Source organism: Mytilus galloprovincialis, chromosome 2 (genome assembly GCF_965363235.1).
Source record: "Mytilus galloprovincialis chromosome 2, xbMytGall1.hap1.1, whole genome shotgun sequence".
Taxonomy (NCBI): Eukaryota; Metazoa; Mollusca; class Bivalvia; order Mytilida; family Mytilidae; genus Mytilus; species Mytilus galloprovincialis.
The window spans coordinates 59,812,864-59,827,335 of record NC_134839.1 but is presented as its reverse complement, the minus strand read 5'-3'; the positions used below and the strand labels follow the sequence as shown (position 1 = coordinate 59,827,335).

At 30.8% G+C, this 14,472-nt stretch overlaps 1 protein-coding gene and 1 long non-coding RNA gene across 2 annotated transcripts; one reads left to right on the top strand and one right to left on the bottom strand.

Annotated features, from left to right (window-relative positions):
* Nucleotides 1-743: 743 nt before the first annotated feature.
* LOC143064005 (uncharacterized) lies at nt 744-4,471 on the top strand. Its single transcript, XM_076236493.1, has 3 exons — nt 744-957; nt 3,797-3,899; nt 4,248-4,471. Exons 1-3 carry the CDS (start codon nt 870-872, stop codon nt 4,375-4,377), a joined length of 321 nt encoding a protein of 106 aa, XP_076092608.1. The 5' UTR covers nt 744-869; the 3' UTR covers nt 4,378-4,471.
* Nucleotides 4,472-10,990: 6,519 nt separating this feature from the next.
* Nucleotides 10,991-13,463, bottom strand: LOC143064004 (uncharacterized). Its single transcript, XR_012975159.1, has 3 exons — nt 13,306-13,463; nt 12,037-12,139; nt 10,991-11,201 (listed from the first exon to the last, which is right to left on the bottom strand). It is a non-coding gene; the product is annotated as an uncharacterized LOC143064004 (long non-coding RNA).
* Nucleotides 13,464-14,472: the final 1,009 nt, after the last annotated feature.

The window sequence follows — 14,472 nt, the reverse complement described above, 5'->3', positions numbered from 1 at the left end:
GTCTCTCTGGTAACTTTCGTCCCTCTTTTATAATAAAAACCATTTTACTTATGTTTACGTGCTTCATGCTTTTTTTTTGATTGTTCATGAAGATCATTAATCTTTTGCAACAAATCCCGAACGTAAATGAGAACACTGAGGTAGATTATATCGAAAACCTAAAAGTTCACCTTGGGAAAATACGAAGTTTAAAATCTTCTCCGTAATCAGGAGGAAGATTTTTTTTATAAACCACATAACGAAAGCGATAGGTTAAACATGAACATAAGACAAGTTGATTGGATAGAGGTACGCCATCCGTTTAAAGCAGAAGATGGATAGATCATAAGAAGATCCCAACGTTCATTACAATGTATTTGGTTATCTTTAAATGAATTCATGCACCAAGTCAGGATTAGGGACTAACCGTTTTTGCTCATAGGGTTTTATTGTATTTCACTGATGGTTTTTGAGTTTTGGTATAAGTGTTGTTTTTTTTTCTTCCATTTATGGTATTTGATTGTACCATTTGATACCTTCTTTTCTGTTTAAACAACACAAAGATTTATAACGACTTAAAGTACAGAATACAAGTATTTCATGTTACAATTCAGAATTATTAAAGTATATTTTGTCATGCAAATTGTTATGAATTATGTTACAACATATAACCTTTACGATAAATAGCTAATGATCGGAAGCAATCTATGAACATGTGTCCAGGATGTTAGTACGTGGATTTGTTAAAAAAAACATCCATTCAAATACCAGTTTGATGATTAACAACACTCAATTCTATAATTGCCAAGCAAGTGTTTTGTTAAAGCAATTATTTTTTTTGGATATAAATACGTAGCAGCATACATCTGGCTTATCTACGTTTTATCAACATGGTACACATTCAACTCTGTGTGTTTTTTCTGATCGTAGGACTGTCTTCAACTGTTGATGGGTACTGTTTTGCGCAGCCACCTACAGGTAAATTTAATCTTTTTTTTTATATATAAATTTTAAATGTAAATGATGATAGTCATCATGATAACAACGCTTACCGAAAATTTATCTTGTACTTTCCAACTCCGTCTTACCTTTAAAAACAGTTTCAACTGAATGCGGTGCTGTATGAATAATTGGGGCATGAATTTTTACCAGTTAAAAATCATTTTCATCAATGAATTTAGACCTTTTATAAGAATTAATCGTTTGCCACACTTTTATTGCAACGCTGCAACTAAAAATCTGCAAATTTGGAGACAGATATGCAATTTATTGGTTACACTGTTTATTTAAGAAAACTTAGTTATCCATTTCTTTATCGAAAAGGTTTCACAAATACCAAATATTTGTGCTTTTAGAATTTTTTTTTTCAAAGAAGCAGTCCAAGGGGAGATAACTATTTAAGTAGAAAATTAATACTGGACTTGCAGGGAATTTTCATGTTTTACTTATAGCAAGAAAACACAATCGGTGACATCATTTTTATTTTTATTTTCTTAAAATGTTTTATAAAACCTATCTTCTCAAATTTTATTTCAAATTCTGTCTGATAGATTTCTTTTTATGCACAAAATGTGTTTTTTCATGAGCAATCTAAGCGAACTTTGTAAATTTTGAACAACTCGTACCTTGGAAAATAGCGTGGTGACCCATACTTTTTATTATTTTATTCAAAAAAGTTTATAAAATCAATATTTTGGCGTGTAATTTTTTTTTCTATACCCCTGAACTACCTTGAGGCAGGTGTTTTACAAACACAAATAGATGTTAAGTTTTACTTAATGCTTTCATAGATGCAAATATGTGAATAGGAAGTTTATAGCTTTAGCTGTAGAATTCTTATTAAAAAAGAAATATCACTAATGTTTATGGTGTTGTTGTTGTTTATTTGAATAGGACGCATCTAATCTCATTTATTCTTTGAGAAAACTTATTCTTAAAAATTATCAATTTAACAACGTATTTTTACTGTGATATCTAACATAATTATATTAATCAACTACATAAAATTAACGATCGACGAGTAACGATCTTCCCTGTCAAAAATTGCAATTAAATTCGTATCTACATTTTAAAACTTTTTCTTAATGATGCAGAAACAATAAGTATTAAGATCACGAAAATAAACTCATCATAGATACCAGAATTGAAATTTTATTTTTGCGCCAGACGCGCGTTTCGTCTTCAACAGACTCATCAGAAATGCTCGAATCAGAAAATGTTAAAAAGGCCAAAAGAAGAACGACAGTGAAGAGCATTGAAATTAGTTTAAGAGATTGTGAAAACTATAAGTTGCATATTTGTTCTTTAAATTACACTTTGTAATCAGAATTAAAACTTTTAAAAATCGACATTTTCCGATGTCAAAACGGTCATCCTCTGATTATTTGATATAGTAACACGTACGGTCAAATATTAAAATGGCATGATCTCGAATATATTCAATGGAGCACTTTTATATGAATAATTTATATTAAATTTGAATAGGCACGTTTACCGATTTCGGAATTAGTTTAAAAAGTTACTTTAAACTTTTGTAAACTTTTATTTGTCGCGACCGGAGTTCGAACAACCACCCTGAGTTACATAATTAGTTCCTGTCCATAAACACATTCACTATACCTCTCGGCGTCCAATCAGATGATATTCAAAAGTTGATTTAACAAATATTAATGTGATACGAAACACTATATAATAGGGCTTGTCCCTCAATATATTTATTATTTGGTAACTGCAAAGGTAGGATGAGGTGGAGAGTTATCGTTAAGTGTCATACTTGTAGACATTTGCTAGGTCTTTGATAATTTAGCAATAAATAACCATTATCATTTGTTATCGTTTGATTATTATCAACCATTTCATAACATTTATAGAAAAAAGTGTCAATGTCATACGTTTCTGAATGCTTTGTTTGACATATGCGTATACAAAAATAATTGAATATCATTTTGTACGTCTGACGTCTTCACAAAAACTCAATAGTGACACGCGATTTAAAGCTATAAAAAAAGCAAGGAGGACCTTGAGTAACTCCTTTAGATCTTAGATCAAAGTATTTCTAAAAATCCTTATTATGCCATTGTTTTTTTCATATTATATCTGTTGTATATCTATGGATAAATGTCGGCTACACAGATGATCTCAATTTTTGTTTATCTTTTTTCAATGGTAATCTAAGCATCTTTCATTTCTACTAAACATACTAATTTCTTCGTTTTCAAGTACCTCTATTACTGAAACATTCGATGAATTACATTTATTATTCTGATTAATTAAACGATTGATAGTTTTGTCTGTTTTTAAAAAGTGAAAGTAGTAAATTTAATCAGAAAAAAAGATTATCGAAATAATGATCATTTTCACAATATTAGGTTTTCTAAATCATTGAACAAACATAATTTATAAATTGTTTGGTCGAACCACATGCATTAACTTTAGCAAAACTGCTGTTGTTTATGGCTGAAACATTGATATGTAATTTTCTGTACATTTTATTGATAACATGTAAAATTTTAAAAACTTAAAGATTTTCACATCGAGGCAAAGATTTGGCACACTTTTGTGATTTTTTTGTTTTTCGATGAACTTTACTTTGTTATTGCCTTCCAACCGTTAAAATTTGAGCTAAAAGGTCGAGTCTCATGTAGACGAAACGCGAGTCTAGCGTATACAGTTAAAATCATAGAGTCATAGGGGAGTTTTTATGTATTTCAATAAATCTGTAGTGAATCCATTTAAAGAAATAAATAATACATTGTCAGTTAAGATCACATAAATACTTTGTCTGTCATTTAACCATCCAATCATTTGTTTTCGTTAGATTGTGTTTACAAAGAACAAATAATAAAAGACGGAACACGGTATAAATCTTTTGAAGAGTGTGTCAACTGTGATTGTAGGAAAGGATCCTTGAGTTGCTGCTTGTAAGTCGTTTTTATTTTCGTCACACTGGTTTCATTTATGCTACTCTATTTCACTAAACTAGAATTATCTGTTCTTTTTCTGGTGTACTTGTTTTTTTGACAATTTGTTCGCGAGTATTCAAATTCAAGATATTTTTGGAAATATCAAACTTAACGGATTTAATATATATGTGTTCAATTTGGGATAAAATTAAATAATGTTTTTTTTACAGTCATATGTCAAGATAAGTGTAGTATTCACATTAAATAAAGATAAACAAATACCTCTGTTTTCTCCATCTATCTTCCTTTTTCATCCTCAACCACCAAATTCCATTCACATGTATATAACTTGACTTTCTGTTTCAGCATTGGTGGATACATCAGTAGTCATTCTGATGATTGTAAAGTGGTAGCTGATGGACCTTGTTCGCAAAAGGCTGTCCTTATTAGTGATGAATCACAGCCTTGTCCACAAGTCTCCGGTGTTGGACGTTAAATTTAAAGAAAACTACGTATTCACTGAACGAAATAATGAAGTCTGTAAATCTTCTACTATTTTAATCAATTAAAAGCCATACATTTCTTGATAATTATATGTGTGTTTTTGTTCTAGCTTAAATGACACAGGGGGACCAATTAGTCCTTTTTGCATAACTTTAAGTTCGTCTGTTGTCGTCTATCGTTGTTTGTTAATTTGAACAAACATCTCGTTGAAGAATCTCCTTAGCCAATTAAAACCAAACCTGCCACAATCATCATTAGGGTAATTAGTCCAAGGTCCAATGATTCCACCTACTAAACATCATTGTTGCCAGGTTGAAAATAGAACATATGGGTAATAAACTTTTGTTTGCGTTCTTGTAAACCAATATTTCCATCTTGAAAATCGTTTTAGGTTGAAAAAATCTGATAAGACAAAAAAGTTAAGAATGTCACACTCTACCTAACCTACACCTTCTCGCTATTTGTCGGCCATTACTGGACTTCACAAAGGTTCCCGTAGAATTTTTACTTCATACTACAAAATATCTGACGCCAAAATAGAAAGTTATTGTTGTATGACGTCAAAAATTCAAGCGGGACAGATTCTCGGGTCAAACGGAATAAATTTCCAAGTAGCGATAAGGTGTATCTATTAGACCGAAACTCTGATTGAATGGAGGAAAATTTTAAATGTCAAAAAAGATCATCAGAACATGATCTACAGATAAACATATAGTAAATATCGTCAATTTACTCCGCAGAGGAGTGTTTGGTCTTGCAAGCCAACGAAAGCTGAATAACGAATTCAGTCTAGGTGGTCGAATGGTCTAGAGCAATTTACACAGTACAGGCGGTGTTTTCTAGATATTCGATCCAATAGCATAAGTTCGAATCATGGCGAGGGAAGACAAACATTTGTAGATTCAACTGTATTGTGCTGATACTAAGAGGAATTATGAATATAATATATGTTTTCAGCCGAGTATCACCTTCACTGTGCTGATACTTAGGGGAATTATGAATATAATATATGTTTTCAGCCCAGTATCACCTTCACTGTGCTGATACTTAGAGGAATTATGAATATAATATATGTTTTCAGCCAAGTATCACCTTCACTGTGCTGATATTTAGATTAAATATGAATATAATATGTTTTCAGCCGTCAATCACCTTTACTGGTAATCCTATGGATGGATCTGTCGTAATGTTGTTAATTGTTTACACGTCTTAACATCTCTGTGACTATCTTTCTTTCTTTTATGATAGATAATTAGCTCCGACCAATTCCATCCCCGTGCCTTATATGTCATGTACTGTGTTACAATTCTAGATTCTACTAACGAGGAAAGGTAACACTAGGCCACCGAAAGCTGATTTTCTAGTTAAGTCTAGATGGTCGAGTAGTCTACAGCGACAGACACATTGCAGATCGTGCTACTCGAAATACCAATTTCATGAGTTAGAATCCAAGCGAGGGAAGAACAAAAAAGGATCAGATTAAACATTGTTGTGCTGATATTTAGAGTTATTATGAATATAATATGTGTTTTTAGTAGCGTATCTATTAATGAATATGTCGTAGAGTTGTCACTTCTATGGACGTACTTATATATAAAAATATTATATAAATTTCCGGTATTTAACAAAAAAGTCTAAACCATAGATCATACATGTAAGTGAGGTCATCGTTAGATAAATCCTATTATATGAATATGAACACCTTACAGTAAGCTGCATATGAAATTTAATCTTTAAATCCAAAGTTACTGTTTTAGCAAAGAAACTTAAATTTGATCATCAAATTTCTCTGTCAAAAGTCGTTAATATTTTCTGGCTTCCCCCATCAATAAGTAAATGCCCATCAATTCGCAGCTTGGTACGTCTGCAGAAGTTAAACCCTGAGCAGAATAGGCAAGTATGGACGCAGCATTCAAGCTTGCTACAGTTTGGATCAGATACAAATGTTTGATGGTAAATGGGAAGTCGCAAATATATTCAAACATGTTTGATGTCCTGCTGCATACACTTTAATATTTTAAAACAAATTAGGTATATTTTGAATTCAATTGACCCATAAGGTTTTGATAGCTGGTATATATCACATTGCGTCCATCATCGCAGTCTAAATCTTTGATTAAACTTTTTCAATAAAACTAGACGGCTAAGCGTAAAATGTAACTACTAATTTGGAGTTGTTATGCATGAGATGTTTAGTTATAGTAGTTATTGGCTATTATTTTGAAGCTGTAGAAGCTAGATTAAAAATGAAAAATGCAAAAATGATCATACAATCAGTTTATTCTGATATGTTTGACAGCCATTTTTGGAGTAATTGCCCCTTGAATGTTCATTTTTACATCCCTTACAACAAACTAGACCAGATCTGAGTACATTTGCAGTTACTGACAGCTAGTTGAAAGCCAATAACAACAAATTAAAGAAATGATGTATTTTAGACTATCAATCAGTACAATTTAACATCAAACGGAACAAGTGTAAAGACGTCAATAACAGTCTAGAAAAATGAACTTTTGCAATGCCTAAATACAGGTATCGACAGATAATACAAACAGGAACTTGCATATATATAAAGCTCTTGTGTTGAGTATCCAAAGTTAAAAAAAAAGATTCTCAAAAGATCAAATAAGCTCATGACACTTAATATGGTTATGGGAGATCTCAGATTATTGTTCCAAAAAATACTATAGGATTATGTGTATATAAAGAGACTTGTATAACATAGGTCTACTAAAACCATAAAACCATCTCAAAAGTACTAATCCTCGTCTAAACCCGAATTCAAATTAGGGATCCTGATCAAGATGAAATGAAATACATAATTTGTCTAGTGATCTGAGACGGCAATATCACCGACAATACATTTTAAACAGGTGAATTATTTAAAATACAAAAGCTGATGTGTCTGATTTTATTTAAACCTATAGAAGGTTATATTAGGAACGGACAAAAAGTTACGTATGGGATACTGAGGACAGTTCTCAACACTACACCATTACAACCATGGTTTAGTCACGCATGTAGGAATGGGACCTTGCTTGTTACACAGCTGTATAAGTAAGATACCTTGGTTAAGACTGTATCATTAAACTTATATAATCTAATGCCAAAATATTCAATAAAAAACACACCCTTATCCATCTGAGACGAGTGGAACAAAAGAGCGATGGAAATATGATAGTTGTCAATTTATCTATAGAAACGTCTGTAAGATACTATCATATAATTTTGTAGATTAATTGCGTTTCTATCTGAAGATTACACCAGGACATAAAGGTATTTGTTGTTCGAGTAGAAAAATTTTTGTTTCGGGTTTTGCAATCATATAATTAACGTTGTTGATTGTGAGGGTCAGTTTATTCAGGACATTCCAAATCATATGGAAGGATTAATTTTATTGATATTTCCTTAGATAAGAAAGACAAACTTTAGATAGAAAGAAAAAGTGAGAAAATGTCCAGAAACGTGACACAAAAACAATTTAATGAAATTAAAAGTTAAGAAATACTTCAACAAAAAAGTAATGAAAGTCTGTAAAGAAAGATACGACCAGAACTTTAATGTTTTGTGTTTTAAAACCTATATGTATTCATGCTGCATTTTACCACGACTATTGTTTTAATGCTGACTTTAACATTTAACTTTCATTTGCGTTTAACAATTGTTTACATGAGGTCAATTTGGAGAAAACATTCATATACATATTTGTCTAGGGGTCAGCTTAAGCATGTCTCCGGGTGCGGGAGTTTCTCGCTGCATTTAAGACCAATTGATGGCCTTCGGCTGTTGTCTGCTCTATGGTCGGGTTGTTTTCTCTTTGACACATTCCCGATTTCCATTCGTAATTTTATTCAAACGGCACAAAATTGATACAAAAAAATAATAAATGATAAAAATATTTTCTTGAAAAAAACAAGAAAAAAGATATATCATTCTGAATACTATATGAGGCAAGGCATATAAAACCAAAACACTCCTTAAGGTATCAACTGAGAATTTCAGACATTTGTTTAATTTGTATCCCCTGATGGTTATATATTTTTTTTCCCTTTCTTCTTATATCGAAGAAGTAACAAAAATTCCTCATATGATGGCGTCTGATAGTCTAGATAAATGGTTGCTTGACCTTTTGTGCATTTCTGACTGGCAATATTATCTTTATTTATAATGTTTTAAGATTGTAGACATCATTACAATTTAACACCATTGTTCTATTTTAAGTCGTGCAGCCATGATTGATGATAGGTGGATTATCGGATATATCCTAAAATGTAAATAACCAGGATGGTAATGGCGTGGTTTGGTTTTATTTGGTCAAGTAGTTTCGGAGAAAAAGATTAATGTAAAAGTTTTTAAAAGGACGATGGACGTTAAGAACCAATTATTATTGTATATTAATAGCATTGGGGAAAAAAGTATGAATATAGTAAAAATTATACAGGCTTGTTTACATTAGTAAACAAATTTCATCAACAATTTTATAAATACAATATCAAAGACACTTCTTCACATTCAACGCCCAGTCATAAAAAATCCTCCTGGACAGGGCTGTGTCTCGTCAATAACAAGGACAGCCTTTTTAGAACGATGTCCATCTGGTACCACTTTACAACCAGCAGGTGTGCTAGAGATGCGCATACCGATACTGAAACAAACATTTTAGTTTGAAACATGTGAATTAACTCCTCATGGATAAAAGAATAACAATTGTGAACGTCAGACGTGAATTTCGTACAAAACGAATACAGAAAAATCAAAACGTTAAACAGTCCAAATAAAGTATGAAGTTGAAGAACATTGAGGAACTTAAATTCCGAAAGTTTTTGCCAAATACAAATTAGGTTATATATTGCAGAATGTGATGGTTAAGTATAAATTAGTAATAGTTGTTCAAGTAAAGGTTTTGATAGGGTTGGTAAAAATTGTGTATTGAAATATAATGCACAATGTTTAAACGAATAATAGGTGACGGAAGACAGATGCAGTTTTACATTTGTACCAAATATTCATGCTGTGGATTCATTTATTTTCATGGGTATTAATTTTAGTGAATTGCTTAAAACTTGCATTTTCGTGAATATCTGATTTCTTGGTTTTTCCAGTCTCTGTATACAAAGCGTTAAAGTTATGTTTGTTGCGATACCTATCTACGGAATTTTTTTTTCGGATTGATCCTGTTTATTCAGAACATTCCGACAATTACGGAAGGATTACTTAATCCTATTGCTATTGACTTTGACAAGAAAGAAACAATTTAGATTTGAGGGAAAGGTGAGAAAATCTTGATTTTCATGACTCATAAGAAAGGGGTTTTTATTGGTGTAAGTTCTGCCAACGGTTGCCTTAAATCGTTCAGTCTTTTGTTGCGTGTGTTTTGTTTTCAGAATGTTTGGACATGTAACTTGGAATTTCTTTAAGCTCAGGTGTTATTTTTTGTCGTCTTTTGGGTTTTACTTCACCTTTGGTATATTGTGTCTTTTTATTTCCCTTTCTTTTGCAATAACTCGTTTGAAATTGATGATTCCCTAAATGTGAAGCTTTCTCATTTTTGAACGCCTTTTCTGAATATGTTGTATATGCCATTTTCCTCTAAAATATATCCAAATAGTTTCAAATAGAACATGCACATAATGCATATACTAATATACCTTGTTGGGATCGTTCAACAACTTGTTGCGGCAAACATTTTACCAATTTTTTTTTTTTATTTTTATTTTTTAGTTATTTCAATAATCTAAGATTGGTTTGAGCTTACGAATTCATTCATCTTCTTTATATACATATTGTAAACAGAATTCTTGAAATGAGACCTTTAATCCGTAAAGAGAATGAAACCGGATAATAAAACTTTATCACCCAACATAATCGGAAAATGATATAAAACTAGCGGCTCTACCTGTGAATTCTGCATAAAAGCAACACAACGCACTGATAATATTTCAAATACATTCAAGAAAAATGCAAACAAATGAAGTATCAGCCTTTAAGACCAAACATTCCTCTATGGAGTAAACTAATGATATTTGCTATATATTTATATGTAGGTCATGTTCTGCTGATCCTTTTTCTTTCAATTTCCCTCTATTCAGAGTTTCGGTCTAATAAATACACATTATCGCTATTTGGAAATCTGCCCTGCTTGAACTTTTGACGTCATACAACAATCACTTTCCCTTGTGGCGTCAGATATTTTGTATTATGACGTCAAAGATTTACGGGAACCTTTGTGATGTCCAAATAATGGCCGACAAATAGCGATATGGTGTATGGTGTAACTTTTTTTGGCGTGTCAGATTTTCTCAATCTCAAATGATTTTCAAGATAGAAATATTGGTTTACAAAACCGCAGACAAAACTTGGATTTTATTACCCATATGTTCTATTATAAATCTTGCAACAAGTTAGTAGGTGAAATCATTGGTCATACTTATCAAAACTGATTACCTTAACGATAATTGTGGCAGGTTTGGTTTTGTTTAGCTAAGAAGATTCTCAAGTCGAGATTTTTGTTCAAATTAACAAACAACGATAAACGACGACAATAGACGGAATTAAAGTTATGCAAAAAGGACAAACTGCCTACAAAAATAACATATATAACCATCTAAAGGTGTGTGGCTCTTTATTGATTAAAATAGTAGAAGTTTTACAGACATCATTCAGTAAATATGTAGTTTTATTAGAATTTAACGTCCAACCATGGAGAATTGTGGACAAGGCTTTGTTTCATCAGCAGTAAGGACAGCCTTTTGTTTACAAGGTCCGTCAGATACAATTTTACAATCATCAGAATGAATTGTGATGTATCCGCCAATCCTGAAACAGAATGTCTAGTGTTTTACATGTGAAAATAATTTGATGGTTAAGTATATCGTGCATATAGTGATTGTATTAGTGATGAAATGATACATGGGTGGAATTGAGCTGGAAATATATAATGAATAAAAAAAAAACAAATGTATATTAAATCCTTAAGTTTGATATTTCAAAAAATACCGGGATCTTAAATGCTCAAAAACAAATTGTTGAAAAATACAAGTACAACAGAAAGTATATATAACAGAAGAATACCATAATTTCAACATATTTGAACACTTAAACTATTTCTTTAAACAGTTATATTTACTTGTTTTGTATTCTTGTATTTTTTTATTTATTTATTTTACTATATTTATTTATGTATTCATTTATATTTTGTATGCATGCGTTTAACTTCTCTGTAATATATGGTTACACATGGTTTATGAGAAATAAACTATTCTAGTGTTACACAGTAGTAAAATACAGTAGCATGAATGAAACCAGTGTGACAAAAATATCATATTGAAAATATATTATTAAAATTCGTGGTTCACCTGTACCCATGAAACCCATAAAAATTGGTATCCAAAGAATTACATTGAATACCACATTTCATTTATCCCACAATATAGCTCTTAAAAAGATGTTAATCGAAAATGAAAATGAATGTTTTAAGTCAGTCATTTTTAAGGTTTGATATTTTTGAAAATACTCCGAAATCATATACGCGGAAATCAATCGACATTACAAAATTAGATCAAATAAGTACATCAGAAAAGCGCATATACAAAGTATCATTGATTATAGTCAAAATGAAACCAATATGATACATAGAAAAAAAAAAACTTACGAGCAGCATTGTAGTGATCCTTTCGAACAGCTACATTTGATGCATTCTTTGATAGATTCATAATCGGTTTTATGTTTTATTATTCTTCCTTTGTAGACACAGTCTAAAGAAAAGAAAAAAACCCGACTGATCAAATTACTGTTACAATCATTATAAACAAAGTATTCATCTCAAAGTAATATTAAAGCCTAACTCAAATAACGAAGTTGAAATGCATGTAAAACCCAAATTTCAGAAAGTTGGTCCAAATCTTTTGCCTCGTTTTTTAAACTCAATATTTCTCTGAAGTCATTTTAAACAAATCTTAATATTTTTCAACACTGTATATCACCATTCCCCATGTTTAATTGAAAAATCGTCTAACAAATAATCCTAAATTATTTTCAAGATAGAAATTATAGCAATAGCTATAAATATTGAAAAAACGTTGCACTGAAAATTCTTTAAATTAATTAACTACCGTACCAATTCGGAGCCTGTAGTTCAGTGATTGTAGTTTGTTGGTGTCTGTTATAGCTGATAATACTGTATGTTTTTTTTTCTCATTTTAGAAGGCCGTACGATTGCCAATAATTTCCAATATCAACTGCACTTTAACCTTGGAAGGTAATTCTTGGATATATGTTGATGTTCAAATCATAATATATAGTAATGTGACTATCATTTCTGATCAATTGCTGTGACGTTCAACTCAATTACTCTACTACCCGTTATGAATTTTAACCATATAATAATACTCGAGGAATCATTTGAAATCGTATACTGAACCGACATATACCGATACATTGAAAATAAAAAATGCAATTAAAAAAAAAATAATTTGAATCATTTATTCTGCAATAAGAAAGTGGCATCGTGATTGTGATAAGTTAAGTTAGAATCTTATTTTCAAAATAATTATTAAAGAAAACAAATGCAGGACTCTTATTTATCTACACGAAGAACACTTTTATAATATTTATATAAAATTGATGAATTGACCGTTATCATATTAAATCCGGTATACTGAAACTGTTATGATGAATGAGATTAGCTGCGTCCGTAAGAAAGTTTGGTGAAATACACGTTGCTTCTTTTAAAGAATAATCGTGCTTGTAGAGAGGTATATATTTAATTGGCGAAATTAATTAAATTTAAATTAAATTAATGCCCTTAGTATTCATGTGACATATGAGTTGTACAACAATTACAAGTTTTAACAGTTTTAACAGGTAAACGGAAAAGAAAAATGGAAAATGAACACTCGGTAAATGAATAATTAAAGTTTACCTGTTGTTTTCTGCAGAAAACAGAACCCATCAACAGTAGAGCACAGCCCTACGATCAGGAAAAACACACAGAGTTGAATGTGCACCATGTTGACAAAACGTTTGGATAAATTAGTGAGATGTATGTTGCTAAGTATTTATACATTCAAAAAACTAATTGCTTTTTTTTGAAATCGAATATTATAAAATACGTGTTAGTCACAATCAAATTAAGTAATATTTGTATTGATATTTTTTTGGACAAACCAACAAACATACAATAAACTTCAACACATGTTCATAGATTGAAAATGTTTATTGTAAAGGTTGTTACATAATGTATCTAAATGCAGTATAATAAAATGAACTTTTAAATTGTGAATTGTAATATAACATATGCTGTCTTTTTTAATTGTTACAAACCTTTTTATTAAATAAATAGTAAAAATGATATCATTATATTTAGCTGTGGTGACTCATGTAATCAATATTGGATTGGTGAAAAAAATTATCTGAACGACAGAAAATGTTCAAAAGGGAAACTAGTATTCCTATACTTGTATTTTTACATAAGTTACGTCTGACAAGTTACGTTTGACAGACAATAAACGAACTTTATAACATAATGATGTCTGTCTAATTTGTTTTTCTTTTTTTGATTCTAGTTTATACAAAAGTCTTGATTTTCTTTTTTGCAATGTCTCATTTTTTTCAAGCCGGAGCATAAATAGTCATCTTACACAATGGGTTTGTCCATTTTTTCAAACCGAACAGTCCCCTATATTTTTGAATGCAGATGCGTGTTTCGTCCTTTTGAACACATTATTGACACATTATAGTCAAGGAATAGTAAATGGGACAAAATTTTGCATACAACTTTGAACTATAACTGCAAATCGCGAACATAATGCATTCATCTCTTTTATAATCTGAATCATTACTGATTGAATTCTTTCGAAATCTGTGAAAAGTTTGTATAGAAAGCACTTTAGTCGTTGAAAAACAATCTTGAACTTTTCTGAAAATCTTTTTATCTCAAATTTTTAATTTGATATTTTTTCTATGAAAAAAGCTATATGCTGTTTATACATGCATCTCTGTTTTTATATATATATTCATATGGTAAACAAATTCTTTCTTGTTTATATTCGGCGGTTGCAATGCACAGTAAGGTGTACAGTTTCGGATT

Excerpts from the sequence above, each read along its gene's own strand:
- LOC143064005 (XM_076236493.1), top strand. The coding sequence starts at position 870 with ATGGTACACATTCAACTCTGTGTGTTTTTTCTGATCGTAGGACTGTCT. Across the intron at positions 958-3,796 it reads TTTTGCGCAGCCACCTACAG|ATTGTGTTTACAAAGAACAA; the intron begins GTAAATTTAATC and ends TGTTTTCGTTAG. Across the intron at positions 3,900-4,247 it reads GGATCCTTGAGTTGCTGCTT|CATTGGTGGATACATCAGTA; the intron begins GTAAGTCGTTTT and ends TTTCTGTTTCAG.